This window comes from Colletes gigas, unplaced genomic scaffold (assembly GCF_013123115.1).
Source record: "Colletes gigas isolate AHSC1104 unplaced genomic scaffold, ASM1312311v1 Colletes_gigas_Sc00005, whole genome shotgun sequence".
Classification (NCBI taxonomy): Eukaryota; Metazoa; Arthropoda; class Insecta; order Hymenoptera; family Colletidae; genus Colletes; species Colletes gigas.
Genome location: NW_025106634.1, coordinates 8272970 through 8293630, shown reverse-complemented (window position 1 = coordinate 8293630; position 20661 = coordinate 8272970). Strand labels below are relative to the sequence as shown.

Genomic DNA, 20661 nt, shown 5'->3' with positions numbered 1-20661 from the left:
GCCTCGCGGACGCATGCGCGGCACTCTCCCTTCTAAATAGTCTAGATACGCGAGCGACTTTTTGAATAGAACTATTATCACAAGTCACGAACAAACAAACGATATTGAACGTGATATGATATTTTTTATTTCATTGTGCTACTGTAATTGGCATTTAAGCATTGTAGAAGATCATACAAAGTGATCGATCGTTGAAACATATTCGCGTTAAAAGTGTACAAACGTATTAATAAAGTGGTTAACGAACTATCGATATTGATTTTGTTACGATAGGTGATGCAATAAATCGAGATTCCGGAAAAAATTCTACGTCATCAATTTCTATAGAAAACGTAAGCTTTCAGTTCTAGTTAACTATATATAATAAATAAGTATATTATACACATCGTGACTTAAGATACGTAATATTAATTCATTTTTTGCAATTATATAAATTTAGACACATATTGTAGATAAATCATCAAAGTACATCGTCCAAAATAAATATATAAAAGAATATTTTCATAAATATGCAAATTTTTTGCAAAATCGCGCCTCATGAAAATGCAGTTCTACCAACCATGAAACTAACGACATATTGACATGATATATTGCAAAAGAATGATACACAACACGAATAGTATATTTTCATGCTATTTCAAATTAATTGTAGCAGTTATTATGTTTGTAATGAAATTCTTCATTTACAAATATAATTACCAAGCCTAATTCAGATCTCATACAGCTTTGTTTATGCTGATTACAACAAGTAATGTTAATTCTGATCACTTTAAGAGAAAGTCACGAATATTGGCACCAATCAAGACTCTTTTTTTCAACCAAATAAAAAAAATTAATATTCTTCAGTTTCCATGTAGTTTTATACTTATTAACGTGAATTATGTTCTAAAGACAAAATCCCTAGATATTTAGGGGCACTACTGTTAAAACATTTTAATACTTCTGATAAGAAATCAAATATTAATTTACATAAAATGTATTTATATACGATAGAAACCAAATTGTTTCAAACAATTTTTTCTGTATGAAAAATGTATTGATAGAGCAAGATTCTTCAAAATGTACAATTGTTAATCTAAGTCTTTTATTGCTGTTTGATTTATAACTTGTTAACCAAACTGTAAATAAAAATGTATGAATTTTAAGAGTAAAATCTTATTTGCATCGAAATTCGATATCGAATGTAGATATCTATTTGATATTTCTAAACGCCAAGGCATCGCCAACGTGGCATTTTCCATTTGCTATAAACGTTCCGATCTATTCTTTTCACAAAATCAAGATTACCTATTTTTGATAACACTATTTTTACAAAGTAATATATACTTACAATATTATATCACAAAGAATTAATCATTATATACTTAAGCATTCTTTCGATAAAGTCAAAGATAATTACATTTTAGATCCCTTATCGCGTAGGTGTCATAAAACTAATAATTAAAATCATTGATAAAGGCAAGATAAACTATTTTGTAAGTTAAAAATGAATAAAAATCTAATAATTAAAAACGATACATTTCGTAATAAAATATATTAATTCATGTAGTAACTTCCAAGAATTATGGTAGATATACGTAAAGATTACACAAAACTGAAGGATGTGAGTGAACATTTCACAGAGGAGACATTAAGAAAGATAATTTCTACTAAATTAAATGGGGAATATCAAAGTGGAGAAACACATGTATGGGAATGGGAATTTGATAAAGCAAATGCTAAGGGTGACAACTACTTGTCAACTGTTTATAAAATTAAAGTTACTGGAATTACTGGCGATAAAAAGGACTTTTATTATTTGGTAGTGAAATCACTGCCAAAAAATGTAGGGAGAAGAAATACATTTAGAAGTGTAGAATTCTTTCAAAACGAAATTATGTTCTATACAAAAGTAAGTTGTTTTATTAGTTTACTTTGTTCAAATTTTTGCAAATTTAATCTAAATGCATTCCTTTAAGGTGATTCCAAAATTTGAAAAATTCTTGATAGATAAGGGACAAGAAAAAATATTATATACACCGCGTCATTTAGCTTCTTGTATGGATGGAGAAAATGATTATATAGCGATGCAAGATGTTACTTTTTTGGGGTATGAACCCCTAAGTAGACAAAATTCTATGAATGGAGATCAATGTGCAGTGATTTTAAAAACCATAGCAAGGTTTCATGCAATTTCTTTTGCATACAAAGATCAAAAAAAAGAAGAATTTACAGAATTAATGGAAAACTTACGTGAAACATATTTCAGTAAAGATCACTGGAATTGGTACAAGAGATTTCATGTAAGATTAACAATCATTGCTAATCATAAAGTTGAGATTTCTATAAATGATATTTTTAGCTATTCTTTATAGAAAACGATATCGGATATTACTAAAAATGCATTAGCAATAGAATACCCTGGCAGTGAAGCAGAAAAACGTTATAATTCTCATAAATTCGGTGATCTATATCACATGGCTGCTGAATTTTGTAATCGTAAATATCAACCAACATCTGTTATATGTCACGGTGATTGCTGGGCTCCAAATTTTTTATTTCGGAAAGTCGACGAAAACCACGCTACGATGCTCGATTTTCAGTTAGCAAGATGTGCAAGCCCAATTGTAGATCTATCGACTTGCATTTATGCTTGTACAGAGAAAACACTTTGGGACAAACAATTTGATGAATTGTTAAAGATTTATTACAATGAGCTTTCCGATACTATTACTTTACTTGGTTCGAATCCTGAAAGCCTATATTCATGGGATACATTTATGAGCGAGGTGAATATTTCCCTATAAAATCTGATATAATCTTTGTTTAACAAGATTTGCAGAGTTATGTAAGTGAAATCATTGCAGGTAAAGGAACAATTTATCTTTGGTGCAATATTTGCAATGGAGATAATTCCGCTTAGCTTATTAGATGAATCCGATACGTTTGATTTGGATGCTCTGATAAGCAATGACACTAAAGTCGACATAGCCGACGTATGGACATTGTCAAACATCGAATCGCAAGATGGAAGGCGTAGACTAGCTAATGTCTTTCTCCATGCAACCCAACATGGGTTTCTCTAACTTTAAAACATGAAGTTTAAATTTTCGTCCGTGTTATGTAATTTACATTTAACGAAACAAGATATTTAAACGATTATATTTAGTACATAATGTTTATTAAATGTGTAGCATTAAATAAAATAGAGATAATCTGTATTTGTATAATTTCAATTATAACAACATAGTCTAAGTAAAATATAATTTGTATAATAGTAGATATAGATACCCGTCATTTATTCGTTTGTAAATAACAGGTATTTAAAGTTTTTCTTTTATCACTTACTTATGTTAAGGAATCGGAGACATGTCACAAAAACATCTCATTTTTCTTTTTCACAAAGTACATCTATCGCTGGAAAGCATAACTTGTTAAGACGAGTGCATTATTAAATGCATCCTTGACATTACAATTTGACATATGCAAGCAAGCAATTTTATATGAAAAAATACTAAAAAAACCGTGTATGCCAAGTCTTTGCAATGCAGTTTCATACTTTAAAGACACCACAATCACAAGAAAAGTTGTTGCATTAATGAGAACTTATGTTGCGATACGATCAGCATACTTTATGCCGATCGTTTTTTTATAAATTCTGACGTTGAACATTATTTGCAAGAACATTACTGGCATCAAACACAGTAGTATCCTCATCGTCCTCCTCGTCCAATGGTAATGGTCTCATTTCGACATCTTGTCTGTGTGCAAGGATACCATACTTTCTGACCATTTGGGCACGTGTTTTACTTAACCTGTATAATAATTTATTCAAGATTAAACTGTAAAGTAAACACCGTTTTACATGCATCTATTATGTTCGCTTTTGAATTCATATTTTGTTATTTGAAAGCATTTGGTATTTAGAAAGTTAAGGAAACTTTTTAATCTTTCAATTAACATTATATACCTAAGACTACGGAACACGATATAGGCCATAACAAGAACACTTAGCACCCCAAACACATAAAGACCACGTTTTAGTGCACCAGCGTTTAAAGTAGTTACATGTTCTTCAGTCACATTCTGTTGAGAAAATATATTAATGGTAATTTAGTGTGGCTGTTACAAACATTGTTTACGTAATTTCCCCGGCGGGGGTAAATTTTAGCGGGAGTACTCAAAGGTGGGAACAAAGAAACTGAAAAGACACTTTGTAAAATTAAACAATGTTTGAGTCACGTACTAACCTCTTCCCGTGGCTCTGTAGAATGTACAGTTTTGTTAACACCTACCGACGACTTTGAGGTTATATTATTCACAGTTTTATCGCCCTCAGATATTGTTACTGTGCCGCTAGGTAACACTGTATTTTGTTGCTCGGCTTTTTGCGCGCTAATTTTCTTGGCCGCTCCATGTTCACTTTTGTCTATCGACGTGGAGTCAGGTGCTTTCCTATTTATCCTAAAACTTCCATTGCATACTGCGCTCTGTGCGAGTAGGAAGATCAACAGAAATACAAAAAATTTTATCATCGGGATCTTCGTGCGCGTCATTGTCCTGTGTCATCTGTGAAACAAATTCTAGGAAGGAAAACAGCTCAGCACTATGCGTTGACGTTTAATCGCGGGCTCCATGTTAACCCGGCTTATGCGACTAACATCTTAACCCGTTTTGACTTCAACAGCTGTTTCGCGGTATGTTCACGAACACTGAATATACATATATATATATACAATCAAATGGTTTTGCGCGCGATAGTTAAATATAGATTGCAGAACATCAACAATGTGCATTTATATATACGAGTTTAAATATATTTCGTGCTCCACTTGAAAGATGCTCTTCGGTATTTTGAGCGTTCACAATTGTAGCGAAACACAAACGATCGTGTTAAGATTATCGAAAAAATCATATAGAATTTTCGTACGATTAATTAAATATAATGATCCATGTACGACGTATATTTATTACATGACAATTTATGTGTGGAGTGTATACTACGGACGATATCGATGTTACACAAGCCTTCGAAGAAGACACTTTTATTTCATAAAATTATGATTCTTTGATCGTACCTATTACATTTAACGTCTACACTTAACAAGACGTGGTATTACTTTTACCAGCAATACAGTATCTTTTTCAAATGTTATTGTTATCACAAAAATTATTAATCAATCTTGACACGATAATAAAACAGTCTAGTAGTTAGATACTGTTTGTAGTAGTTAGATATTGTATATGCCAGTATATCTCTTTTGGTTGAAAAATAAAAAATTTATATAATTTGGTACAAAAAAATTTGTACAGTTGTGCGCCGTTAAGCACACAAATACATCCCCCACCGTGGCACAAGTTTTGTGTATATTGTCAAAACGTAGTGAGATACATATAGATCGACGTGCGTAGGTATTTGACCAATGAGAGAGAAGAATTTGACGCGTCCATGCGTATGAGCGTATGTACGTATGTGAACGGCAGTTGGAGAGGTTGGACGTTACGAGTCGGGCGCAATAAACGTCGGGTTCTTATTTTGATTCGTAGAAGGCTCGCCTCGTTGGAACGGGTGGCCGAAACTGAAGGATCCGTGGAGAAAGTTCAGAATATAGGTCACCAAGTACTGATAAAAACATGATACGCGCTGGAAATGGGGGTGTTGTATATTTTGAAAAGTTAACATGTTCGGAAGAGAGTGACGCGACAGAGAAGGCAACGTCAAGAAAGTGCGAGGGGCAGCTGTCTTCGACGAAGGCAAACAGCTGTTCGCCCTACAAAGATGCAAATCGCACGACAGAAATGGCGCAAGAGGACAATAATCCATGCTGGAATAATCTGCCTAGTGTCATTCTACAAGAAATATTTTCGTATTTGCCTCACAACAGTCGGTTGAAAGCCTCCCAGGTATTCTTGAATTTTTGTTTCGCCAAAGCTGTTAAAATTCTGACCCGACACAGTGGGTAATCAAACCGCGAGGTTGTCTTGTTCTTTTATTTATTTATATTTTTTTTTTGTTATTTCGTCTATCGTACACTTCGACCGATCGTTCGTTGGTTCCTTTCGCGAATACCGCATATTTATTCTTTGTTTACCTTTCGTGTATCTATTTTAGTAACTGTCAGGCGTTGGTAGCGACTTTTCAAAATAACAGTGTTAGTACGGTATAAATAATTCGTTCGAATATAATTTCCGCAGGTTTGTAGAAATTGGAGGTATGCTTTATTTCATCCTAGTTTTTGGAAAAAAATCACGTTTTCTCTCGAATACAAAGACAGTATTTCATGGGCTCGGTACGTAAACTTATTATCCGTTCGTTATCAGAATCAACCGAACGATATTTGCACCTTCTTTATCCGTTGTTTTCGCAGATTTTTGGCTGAAAGTTTTGGACTAAGCGTGCACGAAGCTATAATATGCTGCGATACGCCGAACAATGTTGCGGATGACACATTAGCCATCTTGAAGAAGTTAAGTTGTAACAGGCAACTACGTAAATTATTTTTGGAATTTAGCAGCAGCTTCATCGATTACAAAGACGATAAGAACATTAACGAGTACAAGATATCATTGATAGAGCCTTTTGTAAAAATTATTGAAACAGCTAATCGTTTGGAAGCCTTAAGTTTTGGATGCATAGAAGAATTAACAGCCAGCGCTGGTGTAATTTTAGAATCTTTACGTCAGCATCACGCCAAACATCTAACGATTCTCAGTTTGGCATCCGTCAGAGACGATCCTGACAATTATGATTTTTTGGAACTTGGAGTCGATTCTGAACTTTTTTTTAACTCATTCATCAGATTGTCCATTTTGACTCTGGATTATGATTTTGTGAGCGATTCTTTACTGAAAGCATTAGATACTGGCACCATGGAAAGGCTCGTAATTCACGTGCATCGTTGGGACAGACATTACGCGGGAACAACCGACAATGCTTGGCAAGTTTTTGTTCAAAAAAAGTAAGTAGCAGCGTAATTTATTTTGTTATCTTCGTTACAAGGAAGTAAATTAAAGGGTGATTTAATTTTAGTCCAAAATGTGAGCTACGATTAAATCTTATACACTCCTATGTTGGCATTGACATGTTGCACTCGGATATACTTCGTCGTTCCATGCCTCTTACGCACTTAAAAGTGTTATTCTGTGAGGATGTTAACATCAGAGCGTTGCTTTTATTATCCAGGTGGTATCACCTTAGTTTAAAGTCTTTGATATGGATCGACTCGATGGATCCTACGCGTACCTTGCCAGCAACTTGCGATCCTAGACGAACCTTGCCAGCAACCTGCGATCCAACCGAACCCGACAGGCAAGTTGAATTATTTTGCGTTACATCGCGATCTTCAATTTTTCCATTAACTGGCATATTTATTATTTCACTGCAGCCCTGATCCATTAGTATTTATTGCATGGAAGTGTACCAAACTTGTGGAAATTGTATTCATAGGCCACAAATACTACCAAGAAAACTTGTTAGCTATTGCACGTCTACGAGGATGCACCCTTAAGTCATTAGTGTTTGCACAAAGAGACATTGCATCCTACAATGAATCTTGGCACAAGGCTGAAAGTATCACACATGTAAGCTTTCATATTTAATACTTTTGATACTTATGAGTTGTATATCGTGTAACTACTTGCATTATTTTGTACATATATTTCGTTCAATTTTATGTACATAGGAAATACAAGAGATAATGGGTTATCGGTGGGAACCTTTAAGAGATGCAGATTTACCTGCGGTTGTAAAGAATTCATTTAAAGGTGACAGCAGAGACGTGATTATGCCATTGGTCCTTCGTGACCAAAAGTAATTTTTGAATGCACACCAAGAAAATATTACTCCCCAGTATCATTCACCGACATCTCCAACAATTTCTGGGCGAGCTACATTCTCAGAAGTAAAGTTACGAAGTTATATCCTTTATTTTTCTATAAGATTTGTTTTTTACGGGAACTATGAATGATACATCAAACAGTGAACGTGTGTAAAACTTCGTAAACTAAAAATCAATAACTAAATGGTTAACGCTGTCAGGTAAGAATCACACAGTTCCAATGTGTAAATAGCGAGGGTAAAAACGCACACAAGTTCTCCTGCTTTACAATGATTTTATCAGTTCACTTAAGAACGTGATAAGCCATAATTGACTATGTCTTTCTTGAGTCCGTGATGGGGGTACCCAAATTAAGTATGAATTACCTCTGCTAATGAGATGATTTCCTCGTCTATCGAAACGGAGAACGAAACGATTTACGATGGCTTTTCACGAGAAGCCTTTTTTAACGGAGTCTATTGGCAAACAGTGGTGATCTTGAAATGGTCAGCTTAAGAACAATATACTTATTAATAATCGTTCCTCTCACCAATGAATATTAGAAAGAAAAAAAAAGAAACGTATATATATTATATAAAAATATAACAATATTCTTGGTAGATACTAAGAATTAATAAGCATCGCAAGACGATCAGGGTCTTCCTAAACAGACCTTACGCGTGACGTACACCTGTTAATATCGCAGGAAAAGTGAATATTGAAAGAAATTAAGGCAATATGCGCTACAATGAGAGGCGATCATCGTACCAAGAAAAAAAAAATAAAAGAATAAAATGAAGAGTGAGACTAGAAGAAAAAGAAGAAAGGGGCCGATCTCACGATGTTCCACTGGAAAGCGTAACGAAATTCCAAACGTATGTAAGTAGAAACATGTTAACAGATATTTTTCCAATTCTATGGGAATTTAGATCAAGCGAGCGCCAAGAGAATGCAGTGTAAGAATGAGTAACTAAAAATGGTGAAGACTTCGCGAAAGAATTTAATCGAGTTGCGCAGATATAACGAATAATGCACTCAGTATGAAGTCGTAACAGCGTTCCGAGGTTATTTTTAATACCAAAACCAATCGGACGCTTTTGTACAAATATTAAATGAATGTGTGCCGAGAAGAGTGCGGTTGATTTGGGTGGTACGTAAGTCAGTTTTAATATAAAGAGCTCCGTATCTCGCGTTAGGAGGAAATATTGTGATTCTTTGAGACCTGTACGACCTCCGAGTACCGTCCTCTTCACCGTGCTCTTAGCGACCGCTGGAAACGAACACAAATATAGTTATCTATAAAGAAATCAGAGGGAATTAGCTGCTAATCGTGTATGTGTATATGTATGTATATCTGTATTATCTATCGAACTTTAAACGTTAATATTTGGATGCCGAGCGCATCTATTTCTGTCGTGCGATTAATAATGACGATTTCGAACGTTTAAAAATGATCCATAACACAAAGAAGAAATACCAAAACAAGAACAGCAACAAAACCACCACCGTAAACAGTTTATTATTCCGAGGAGTTCTTTACATTATTTTCCTCGAGCTCTTGTATAATTAATTAATTACATCGTCGTGTATCGTACTTGTAGTCACGTATACCATTGTTTTCTTTTTTTATATATATATGTGGTTTCTGTACATACATTCGTGCGTTGAACGAAGAAAAGGATAAAAAAAAAAAAGAAGTATTGGACACGCGCAAAAATCGCGGAGTTGCGCACCCGAATTTAAATGAAAAAAACAGGGAAGAGGATGAAGAGCGAGCGAAGTAATATAATAGACGTTTGTTCGAACGAGAGAGAGAGAGAAAACAGATAATACGAGGTTCGATTGAGAGCTAGGCACAAACGCGAGGAAGACTATTTCTTTTTTAAACGATTCTATTGCCGCTATACAAGATGAACGGGCCTTAATATGTACCTGAGTCGCGGTGAGAGTAAATTTATCGAACAAATCTGACACGCGACAGCCACCATAAGAAAATAATCGTAGTCACCTTAATGGATATTTTTTCGGCGATTCGCCCGGTGTATCGCCAAAAAATAATCAACTAGTTAAGGTATGCTCGTGCCCTTTCATTTCGTATACCGTGCGCGTGTATTGTTTAGGGGGTCAGGAGAACAAAAAAAAAAATTCTTAACGAACGTAACCCGTTGTTTATTCGATGCTACGAATCCTCGCGAACAAATGCGATCGTGACCCACTTTGTTGTTCGCTGACCATTAACGCTGTGCGGAACGAGCCAGACTTTATTTACTAAGAACAGTGGGGGGAGATTGTTTTTTTTTTTTTTTTTTTTTTTAAATTATTTCTCTTCGTGCGTGTTTCTTTTTTTCTCTGTTGAACGAAGTCCCGCGTAAGCAGTATACTCGCGGGCACGGTGCCCGGCGTGTGAATCTAAAGAGCGAAAGAGAGAGTAAGTGTGAAAGAACATATATGACGTTGCGAAAAACGATAGCGTATGAGAGAGAACGAAATTAAAACGAGAAAAATGATATGCGTTCGGATATATAACGAAAATAATATCCGGTGAGTAATGAAAAAAAAAAAAGAACACAACAAAAAAGAAAAAAAAACAGGTAATCAGGTGATACGTAGTACCATCTCTGCGAATCCTCTGTACAAAGTCGTAGAAGAGAGGCAACTCGTGCAGCCACCGCTTAACCGTAAGGGCACAACCCAACTACTACACGTGTAATATCGATAAACGCGATAATATTACCTGCCGATTATGGTATACAAAAAAAAAGAAAACAGGTTAGGCGGGCTGCACGTTGCCACGTCCGACCTCATATTCATAAAGAAAAGGACTATGTCGACTAAACGGAAAGCATCGTTCGCGTAATCGTCGAAAACCGAATCGTTGTTGTTCCCCATCGATGTACCATCGATAGCGCTTGTCTCGATATAGTTGGCCCATCTTTAAACGGTCTCCTTTCATTACCGTATTCAGCTTTCCGTCTTAGCTCGCGGCCCTCGTCGATTCGCCTCCGATCGAGCCACGCGGAACGCCAATTTTATGAATATGCGCGTCGTTTTCTAAAAAAAAAAAAAAAAAAAAAAAGGAAGGGATGGTGCGTCAGCTAGTGTTTAGATCGGATAAACGCCCCCGTTACGAAAACAAAAAAAAGCTCGCTCGACGGCGGTTCTCGTAGCCGATTAATAACTAACCTTTAAGCCAGCCTGCCAAGAATCAAAATACTGTAAAATATCAAACGAACGGTAGCCAGTACAGAATGCTAAGATCTATTTTTTAAGAAGCGAATGTATATTTTTGTACTAAGGCAGGCCTTAGTGTGAATCGTGTAAATTCTTGCGCGCGACGGCAAGACGAGAGCTGTGATCGTGATATCGCGTCGGCATAGCGAGGTGAACAAACACCGGAGAGAAAATGCTCTAAACGAAGAACGTTTATGGAGGAACAGGGAAAAAAAAAAGACTAATGACAAATGTCCCTGATTTAATGTTATCGAAACGGGCCGTATAGGTATTAGGGGCGTCGATAAATCGAGAACAAAACATCTGTGATAAAAAAATGTAAAATCTTAGAATGGGTGCTCGAGAGATGATGGCGTAAGAGAACAAGCGTGCGTTTAACGAAAGAAAAAAAAAACTACGAAACAGAGGGGGAGAGGGGAGAAGTGAAAAAGACGGAACCCTGTGTATGTATTAGGAAAATGATGCGGGAGACTTGCAATTCCTATGAAACGTTTAGATGCGCTTTTAGATCTATCGTGCGTAAATGTTCGTCGTGCGTGTGACTAATCGACGACAGATGGAGACAGTCTTTCGACGAGATAGCCCGGTCTAACTATTGTAGTGGGTACCGTCTTGACATCCTTGTTCGATCGACGCTTGATTTTCGTGGGTTTCGATGAACGAACGCTTATACTATGTTTGCGATCCTAACGGAAGGATGCAACCGTGAAAATCCGTTTCAACGAGCGGTCGCTTTACAAAGTTACGTCACTGTTTAACGATCGGGGGACTATACATTTTAAACTCGAACGTTGCTTAAGTGAATTTCCGACATTCCACACGAAACCGCGTGAAACAGAGGTTACGTTGCAGTAATCTTGCCGGGTGTGTTTACGAAACGTCGTAACGCCGCTACGATTAATCCAGTACCTTGAGTAAATGATTTCGAGCAAAGAATGGTCATCAGAGCGTGGTTGAAAGAACAAGCAGATTGTAAATGGAAGAAAAATGTGGGAATCCAATGATCTATTCGATCGATGATACGTGTTCCTTTCGATCGTATACGAAGACGCGAATTCGACAGACCCACGTGACCTCAGGATTAGTGTCAGGACGTCGTACGCCACGAGTAGTATTTATAAGTTCCTAAAAACGAGAAAAGAAAAATATTTTACACGGTTTAAGTACGAAATAGAACGAAGAACTGGCATCACGAATGAACAAAACACTCGCGCAAACAAAAAAAAAAAAGAAGCGTTCGGTTCGATGTTGACTCGTTCGTTGATTCGTTTTTGTTTATGGGATTGTAAACGCGTTCAGAGACACAGCACCAGCAATGTTCTTCTTCAGTTTTTTTTTTATATATACATATTATATCTATCTATCTATATATAATTTACAAGTACGTGTATAATCCATTCCAATCGAAAGGGGCGGGCGTGAAACGTGGCGGTAAATAAACTTGAATTGGTAACGATGATTCCGCGTTGATGGAAACTTAACGAGGCGAGAACAAAAAGATATCTTTTACGGATAGGGAAAATGAATATATCGATTCGAACGCGTAGAAATGTAATAATTGCAAACGGCGACGCGCAGACTCGATTTAACGTAAAAAAAGAATAGAAAAATCAACGCGGGTAATTCTTGCGACGTTGATACGTTCTCGATTTTTTTTTATTACCGCCGTGTGTGATTGCTATAGAGGTTGTCCTGCGCAGTGAGTGACGAAACTTTTTCTGCGTGCTCGGCAAGGTTATTTCGAACTACAAAAAAAAAAAAGATCGTACGTGCTATGGATCTGTTTTCATCCGTTATCGAGACAAGTGTTGTTTTACTTTTGTGCCAGCTTGCCTCTCTGTTTTTGGGGGACTGAGAGCGCGCGCCAGCGAGAGATACAATGGCGATACAGTGGGAATAACACCTCCGGTGGCCTTAACGCGTTCACTGCGCTGGCTTTTTTCGTGGATGTTCATATTCGACGGTACAAGTCTCTGTTAACACTAGATTTACGGAAGCCTGATGTCTGATTCCATATTTAAAATTGCAGGACGCGTAAATATTATTTTTTAACAACTTACGTTGAATTTTAGAATACATTATTCTACTTAAAAGAAAAATCGTATTGTAAGGTAATCGTCAACATGAAAGGTATCAATAAATAATAATGCCCGTAAATCTAATGTTAAACTTTATACAAAACTTTTGTGACTGTTGCAAACGAACAAGTCGAACAAATTAAAAGCGACGAAATTAGTCGCGTTTGCCTCACCGGTAACATTTTGTTTTCGATACAGCCTCGATAAGGGATACAGATAAACGCACGGCACGTGTGGCAATTTTGTTTCGGAATAATCTGGCTGACACATCGAAGGACACACGGGCGGAGAACGATATTCCGAAGACCGCGCACACCTCGATCGATACGTAACAATATTATTATAAAGATATTACCAAAACAGCGTTAGGTGTATATAAGTTTAAGGGCTGGGGTAGTCAATACGCGAGCAAGCTATTTTTTATCGTTGAATCGCGAGATAAGACGGAACGAATTCCGCCGAGAAATATCTTCCACGAATAGGGAAACAACAATCGCGTACCACACACGAAATGAGGGATAGGGGGATGGGGGAGCAGAAAAGAAAATGGAAACAAACGTAACCGGGCCCAAAGTGAATATCTCGTTGTTGATAATAAGTTCATGGTTTAAATGGAACGTAAGACCTAGCTCTAGAGATGCGTGCGCGCGCATCTGCCAACGATGCAATTATAGTAGTTTTTAAATGCGATCGTGCCCCCGTTGGAATCGCAATTTACGCTCCTCGCGACTCGCGATCGTCAACGTTTCGCGCCAACGAAAGAAAAAAAAAATATTAAACGCACGGAAAAAAGTTTGGTCGCCGGGTGAGGATAACATATTTATCCTCGCGAAAGATTCCTCGACCGTGTAATCGGATTATCGCTTCAGGCTCGATGTGGGCAACTGTTGGAATTCAACATTCCGATTCCGGGAAGTAACGCTCCGAGACCGTCTCGCTGCGATCGTCCACGATAGACACGACGCGAAATTATATTCGGTCGGTCTCGTTCTCACGAGCTAGCGTGCGCCGGTGTCATCGATGTTCCCGCGAAGTGGCAACGTTTAACCTTCCGCGGTCGACGGTTATTTCAATGTTTCGTGCATCGACTCGACGATCGGAAATAGAATTACGAAGTGGAAAGGTTTACGATTTTCTTTTTTCATCGCGGAAAGGAAACGTTAGACTTTATCGCGTGCACGGCAATTTATCAAATTTTACATTTGGAACGAATCAAATTTTAACTGTTCGATGGAGTGAACCGTTACGAGAAATATTGCTGCGCGTTGGTTCCGCGGGGTTGTCGGGTGTCCGAATAAAATTCGTCCCGACTCTGTGCCGCGCGCAAGGACGAACAGAGGGCACGGGGACGCCTCGCGTTGCCACGAATTGATGGATGCAACGTGGCCACCGGTTCGCCCGTTATTCGCGTTATGCAATTTAGTCGTCTTAGGCACAACGTGTTCCGACCCGTTAACGCACTCCGAAACCACCCACCTAGCACCCGACACACGACACACCGATAAGACACGCGTAACTTTCTAAATGTTCTGTAACGTATCTAAGGAAGAAAAAAAATGAAACAAAATAGCGGAAAAAAAGTCGTTGTCCTTTTAACGCGTTAATCTCGAGCGACTTGGATCCTTTCGAGCGTGGACAGATGTTTTCGTATGGGTTTATACGCGTTCAGCGAGACTCGATGTCGCAAACGCGTTAGGAGGACGGAGCCATAGTGTTTGTCGTCGTGCTGTTGTCGTTGTTTCTTTTATATATATTTTTTTTTTTTAGACGATTTCCCAGCGTGTCGAGCGTATATTACGTGCACCTGTTAACTTTCTCGTGTGTCGTTGAATTCATTCGACGCGATCTAGTGTCCATCTTAACCCGCCAACTGCGCAGTTTCTACGATAGTTTCATCGGTTTAACATCGGGAGGCAGCGCGACGTGCGATTCTATGCGCATGAATTTGTATTTCTTCCTTCTATTTCTTCTTTTTTTTTTAGGGGGGAGGGGGGGGGGGGAACATGATGTTAACACATCGAAGACCAACACGTAATTACAGAACTATTTCTCAGCAGCGAAATTGGACAAATTCTGATCTTCAGTAGCTGCCGATACCTTTTTTTCACGTACTTCTGTTTCGACCCGTGCATTGCTAAACGACTGACTCATAGGCTGGGTCGTTGGTCCGACGTGTGTTAACGAGATCTTTCGATTCATTTTCCAATACCATATCCTTGTTTTTGCTTTCGATCGCTACAAAGTCTTTCTTTTGTGATAAACGATTTTAGATCTAAATTAGGTAATTTTAGTGACGCGTTCGCGAAGCGTGTTTAGCCCTGAGCGTGGAATTTGCGCCGAACGCGGCGAAGAGTTAACGAGAGAAACGAATAGGAAACGAGAGGAGAGTCTTTAATGTTAGTCTCGTCTTAAGAGGAACCAATCTCTGCGTGTTTCTTCGTATTATGCATATATCGCGTTGTTTTCCATGTTGTTTTACTTAATCCATGATAAAACTAACTGAACGAGTATATTACATATATATATTATATATATATATATATATGTGTGTGCGTGCGTGTGTGAACAACGCTTGAAGGGACGTTTTTTTTCCCGGGTCCTCGGGGTCGTTGCTCGGATTAATTTTGACCGAATCGATCACGGAGCCGACTTTCGCTGGATGTGTTTCCTTTATGTCGGAAGTTCGGTGACCAACGCGGATTGTAAATGTCGATGTCGATAGCCGTCTATCATTATTAACAATGTTGCGATTATTAAATCTAGAAGAAAAGGGGGACGAATAAATGAGTAATGAGAACGACGTTGCGTTGTACCGAGGTACAATTATTTTGTAAGATATATCGAAACGGGGACTGCGTCTAACAACAGGTGTTGCGCCTTGTACCGTATGAACCAGTGTGCACCAAAATGGAGGGCGCGGATAAAAATTTTGTAACGAGAGAAACGCGATAAACGTGAACGTTTTTTTCTTCGACGGACCGTTAAAGCATAATTTTATCGCATCGTTTTAAATCTACCACTTGTTCCGTGCACAGAAATTTTACTTTGTTGTTTTAGAGGAGCGCCTTCCAAAATGTTTGGAAATCACTGACACAAACTCTTTCGCTACGAGGAGCTCGCCTCCATTTTCTCTCGAATTAACGGACAAATGATTCGATACCTGATACCATCGTACGAGATTGCTATACAATAATTTTTCTAATTGCGACGATTAACACATTAGAGATCGTTGGTGATTTTTAAAAGAATTGCTTCCGGTACTGGTGAACGTTTCAAAAGAACGGTGCAATTTCGTATTGACTTTTGGCTCGTAGTCGTAGTGGGTGGCCAAATTATCAGATCCAACGTATCAAAATAGCGAATATATGTGAAATCGAATATTTTTGGAAAAATTTATTAGCGTTCACAAGAACCACCCTCGACACCCAAACGAACTATCGAATATTTTTGATTTTCGTACGAAAATTTAAACAAATGTTGAACACTATTCTGGTAATTTTTATCCCATCGAGAATAACTGTTTTATCGATTTAAAAACGTACTTACGATACGCTTAACTGATAATTCGGCCACCCTTTGCTCGTAACAATGTTGGTTTTATTTCTATGAAATGCAATTGAAAATAAATGGAGAATTTATAGTATCGTATTTCTCTGAATATCTATATTATATGTATTATATATTTATACATTATTACGTGTTACAATATGATATTATATAGTTTATATAATATAGATATTGTATAAGTTACATAGACAAATATAAATTAAATCGTTTAATAGTCGTCGCGAGTATAGGATAGTACGAATTATAATATAACAATGGAGGTTTTCGGTACTGTAAAAATAGATTTACGAAAATAGACCTTAGTCTGAAAAAATTATATAACAATTTGAAATTCACTTTAACCGCTACCAATGACTGATCTACGACGAAACCAACGAAGCTGTTTGTTAAGTTTTTAATCTAACTATTCAGAAGTATAAAAAAAGTTTCTTTTTATCCTGGAAAATGGTTCGTGTAAATAACTTTATACTATTTTCTAATTTTATTTAATAACTTATTGTTAATTGTATAAGTGCATTTGCTGGATCGAGTAAAAGGGCTGAATTTTTTTAATCAAAAATACTTCGATATTCTCATAGACTTTTTAATTGAGAATTTTTCTCCGCGCAAGACTTTTATATGCAATTTTTCTGTATCTCATACTTTTTTTTATACTTCCGTGCGATGCTGCAAAAAAAAGGAAAAGGCTTCTCAAGTTAGCTTTAGGCCTTTAATTGAGGTTCGTCTGAACTCCGGGACTGATCTTTCTTTTTACAATAGATTGTATTTATACGATATGATTTATACAGAGGAGTTTCGAACGAATTCATCGTCCAAATGGAGGATTGTGTGCACGCGTACTCTAATGTGTTAATATCGATAGGGCAAATGCTCGAAATAATTACGATCTGTGAACCCGTGGGGTCGAATCGTGCCGTAGCGAGAGGGTGAACTTTTTCGGTGTTGATACTTGGTCGTCGACGCGACTACGCGTGCGGAGAACCCGCCAACTGTATACGTCGACCGTGTTATTGCAACGCCTATGCGCGTTCTCCGCACGCGCCGCGCAGACCGAAAATTACGCTTATTAAACCACTCGCAGCACCGAAAGAGTCGCGGATAATTGAATGTAACGAAACACAGCGACAAAACGAACGGATTTATCGACGAATATTCGAAAGCGCGCGTAACCCAAAGTTGATCTTAAGAGGGCAGTCTGGTCACCTTATCTATTTGTTCACGCACAACACGATACGCATAAAAATTTCGACGATGTGCACGGATTCGGATAAACCATCGACTTGAAACGCAAAGACGAAAGAGATTATTAATATAGATTGGTAGACCGTGATTGTCTCGATAACCGATACATTTTTCTATAACATACTCAAATTTCAAGTCGATCGGTCGAACACTTTCCGAGATAGCTGTATAGCAAAATGAACGTTAAAACACAAGTTCGGTTCGATACTCTATAGCGTCGTCAATTTTCCAATTTTATCGTGATCTTCTCTGGACGACGCTTTTAGGATTCGAATCTCGGTACAAAATTCGAAAAGAATTCTTTTTTGTGTCTGAAATTACCAGACTGCCTTCTGAACCAGCCACGAGAGGATTTGACGTGATAGTTCGTTGAACTTTGCGCGATTATGCGTGGAAACGATGGTAGGCAACCGTGTACGCGTAGAACGAGTCGAGGAGGATCGTCGAACTATCGACGTGATGTTGCTATTAATGTTAACGTCGGAGATTAACCCTTCAGTGCGCAATTATGCATATTTATATCGGCGCAAATTTAAAATACAGTGATTCTGTGTAAATTTCTTGTACATAACGTCAATGAAATATTTGGGAAAGTATTACGCATTGCAGGGTTAACGTAGACCTTTCGTTGCCCCGATTATTTTTGTAAGCTACCCGGTGCAAGAGTAAACGCCTTCACGAGTATGCTGTCGCGTGAGAAATACTGGCTGTTCAAGGTCGTCGAGGAACGATTCCCCCACCACGCTGTTCAACCGCGTCCTTTTGCCCCGCCCATTGTGCTCGAGTGGCGGAGAAGAGCAAAATTGCGGTCACGTGACCTCCGTTGAACAGAACGCAAGAACGGCGCGAAAGCGAGGCCCGCGTCTCGCACTGTTCACGGTCGAGAAAGTGACCTTGAACGACTTCTATTTTCCGAGCCGAGTACGCGTTTTGCTGCCATAATGTTCTTTACCGCGCGATCGAATCGGTGGCCGGGAAATTATGGACAACGAAACGGTCGAAAGCATCTCCGAGCGCGAAATACGTTCAGCGTATTATCTGTCCGGCCATCTATTTCGGTAAAATCGTTTTGATGTTGTACACGCGCGCAAGGACAACTGGAACAAGCGCTAATATCGAAACACGAGCCCGAAAACCGTTCTTACGTTTATAGACGTTCCACTTCCTTGATCTCTCGCGAGAATTTTAATACGGATGAAATGTTTTCAGCTTGGACCAGCGGTGCTCAACCTATCCCGCCGACTGGTCAAATAAAATACAACGATAAAATTTTATTGTTTAGAGAATGTTGATTTCAGTTTGATTCGGTTGTCCGTGTGTGAAGTCTACCAACCGATGTACGGACGCGACCAAATTAATACTATCACGCGATGAAAATCCCTTTTTTGTTTTGTTTTTCTAAAAATAGGTATATCTTGTATCAGTCTTCAATATTTTTGTCTTTGTATCACGTTATCTTGAGTTGATTGCTTAGATAAAGAATGCGTATTTGTCGTTGACTAGTGATAATTAGGTAAATAGAGATCTTAGAGCTTAAGATCTCACCAGTGATTTTATTAATTCGGCCACGTCTTGTGAACGGAGGGTACCTAAGCTGCACAGTATGAAACGTTCTGCTTGCAGCGTTGTGTACTTGCAAATTCTCTCGTGCACTGTGCCTGTTGTCATTCCGACCAGATTTCGCACCCGATTTTCCTAAACGTTCGTGACAAAGATCTCCCTTTGGCGCTTCGTTCTCGTCGAAGGCCACGAGCCTACTGTACCGCCTCGCTTCTTGCGTCGGTATGCGTTACGGATACTTGCAACGGAATCGTACCCGCCATTTGTCTCGTCCCGACGCGAGTGCCTAGTTGGAGATCAGTCGTGTATCTTTTGGGATGGCCAAAGCACTTCCATAGCCCTGATAACCCTGATTTCCTTCAATTTTTTGATGAAACTCGGGGTCTCTACTTCCGTGTGAAATCTGGCTGTTTCGATTTAATTGCGAGAAGCGTGGCGAGACCGCAGTAGGCGGTAATAAAAAAATTTGATCGATCTGGACGTTTGTCACGAACGATGAAAATCGATTTTAATTGTAACGCAGCTGTCGTAATTGTCCAGGATTGTTAACGATCGTCCATTTTCGTTTCTTTTCTTTTGCATGGACATTGCCTCGGACGAGCATTTGTACGTGCAAAACCGTTGAAACTATCGCGTAATCAGTATTTTTTCAATCCAACAATCCCGTAGAATTGTACGCCGGTCTATGATTTTTACATCACTTCTTCGATTATAGAAATCAAATGTTTTCGCAAGTAACAATGAATGTTTAAAAATGTATCGATCGATTAATAAATCGTGCATGGCATAAAACGATCCTGTTTCTATTTCCACACCCAATCAGTTTTGTTTAAATGAAAGTTACTTGTGTTGTATTTATTCAAATTTAGCTTTCAACTGTTATTTCTTAATCTCACGTTCTATTATCATGAATCCGATTACTACTTATCTTGTCGGTTGTGTTAACGCATCATCACGTGAGTTAATATTAAGCTGGACTCGAACGACGATAATGATTTCTCTTTGAGTACAAAGTATTATATGTATAGTTACCATAATACAAACACAAGTGATAACATACTGTATCGTGTAAGTATGTACAAGCTACATTTTAATTTTCGACCAATGTACATTTTTCTAGAGGATTGAAAATGTATAAAAATTTCCAGAGAATCTCAACGTTGTTTCACATAATTGAAAATAATAGA

The 20661-nt window shown here is 38.0% G+C and overlaps 3 protein-coding genes across 7 annotated transcripts; 2 read left to right on the top strand and 1 right to left on the bottom strand.

The window, feature by feature from the left end:
* Positions 1-45: 45 nt before the first annotated feature.
* On the bottom strand, positions 46-4679 carry LOC122395401 (membrane protein FAM174B-like). 3 transcript variants are annotated; one of them, XM_043392942.1, is made up of 4 exons: positions 4230-4679; positions 3950-4065; positions 3611-3794; positions 46-141 (listed from the first exon to the last, which is right to left on the bottom strand). In XM_043392942.1, exons 1-3 carry the CDS (start codon positions 4533-4535, stop codon positions 3629-3631), a joined length of 588 nt encoding a protein of 195 aa, XP_043248877.1. In that variant the 5' UTR covers positions 4536-4679; the 3' UTR covers positions 46-141; positions 3611-3628. The 3 variants fall into 3 exon arrangements, with proteins under 3 accessions (XP_043248877.1, XP_043248876.1, XP_043248878.1); XM_043392943.1 differs by lacking the exon at positions 46-141 and adding an exon at positions 3322-3396; XM_043392941.1 differs by lacking the exon at positions 46-141 and having other exon boundaries at positions 3253-3794.
* On the top strand, positions 134-3099 carry LOC122395399. Of its 3 annotated transcripts, none has more exons than XM_043392938.1 (6): positions 134-332; positions 1423-1475; positions 1550-1891; positions 1959-2282; positions 2355-2768; positions 2847-3099. In XM_043392938.1, exons 3-6 carry the CDS (start codon positions 1565-1567, stop codon positions 3063-3065), a joined length of 1284 nt encoding a protein of 427 aa, XP_043248873.1. In that variant the 5' UTR covers positions 134-332; positions 1423-1475; positions 1550-1564; the 3' UTR covers positions 3066-3099. The 3 variants fall into 3 exon arrangements, with proteins under 3 accessions (XP_043248873.1, XP_043248872.1, XP_043248874.1); XM_043392937.1 differs by having other exon boundaries at positions 1407-1475; XM_043392939.1 differs by lacking the exon at positions 1423-1475.
* Positions 4680-5464: 785 nt separating the features above from the next.
* LOC122395437 (F-box only protein 33) lies at positions 5465-10346 on the top strand. Its single transcript, XM_043393015.1, has 6 exons — positions 5465-5883; positions 6175-6269; positions 6348-6938; positions 7010-7288; positions 7365-7560; positions 7662-10346. The coding sequence occupies exons 1-6, from the start codon at positions 5614-5616 to the stop codon at positions 7791-7793; spliced, it is 1563 nt and encodes a 520-aa protein (XP_043248950.1). The 5' UTR covers positions 5465-5613; the 3' UTR covers positions 7794-10346.
* The last annotated feature ends 10315 nt before the right edge of the window (positions 10347-20661 follow it).

What these genes read in the sequence shown, in the direction of transcription:
- LOC122395437 (XM_043393015.1), top strand. Translation starts at nt 5,614, where the DNA reads ATGATACGCGCTGGAAATGGGGGTGTTGTATATTTTGAAAAGTTAACA. An exon ending in CAAGTTTTTGTTCAAAAAAA is followed by an intron (nt 6,939 to 7,009) that starts GTAAGTAGCAGC and finishes ATTTAATTTTAG; the next exon opens with TCCAAAATGTGAGCTACGAT. An exon ending in GATCCAACCGAACCCGACAG is followed by an intron (nt 7,289 to 7,364) that starts GCAAGTTGAATT and finishes ATTTCACTGCAG; the next exon opens with CCCTGATCCATTAGTATTTA.
- LOC122395401 (XM_043392942.1), bottom strand. Translation starts at nt 4,535, where the DNA reads ATGACGCGCACGAAGATCCCGATGATAAAATTTTTTGTATTTCTGTTG. An exon ending in CTACAGAGCCACGGGAAGAG is followed by an intron (nt 4,066 to 4,229) that starts GTTAGTACGTGA and finishes TTTTCTCAACAG; the next exon opens with AATGTGACTGAAGAACATGT. An exon ending in ATCGTGTTCCGTAGTCTTAG is followed by an intron (nt 3,795 to 3,949) that starts GTATATAATGTT and finishes ATTATTATACAG; the next exon opens with GTTAAGTAAAACACGTGCCC.
- LOC122395399 (XM_043392939.1), top strand. Translation starts at nt 1,565, where the DNA reads ATGGTAGATATACGTAAAGATTACACAAAACTGAAGGATGTGAGTGAA. An exon ending in ATTGGTACAAGAGATTTCAT is followed by an intron (nt 2,283 to 2,354) that starts GTAAGATTAACA and finishes TATTCTTTATAG; the next exon opens with AAAACGATATCGGATATTAC. An exon ending in GGGATACATTTATGAGCGAG is followed by an intron (nt 2,769 to 2,846) that starts GTGAATATTTCC and finishes AAATCATTGCAG; the next exon opens with GTAAAGGAACAATTTATCTT.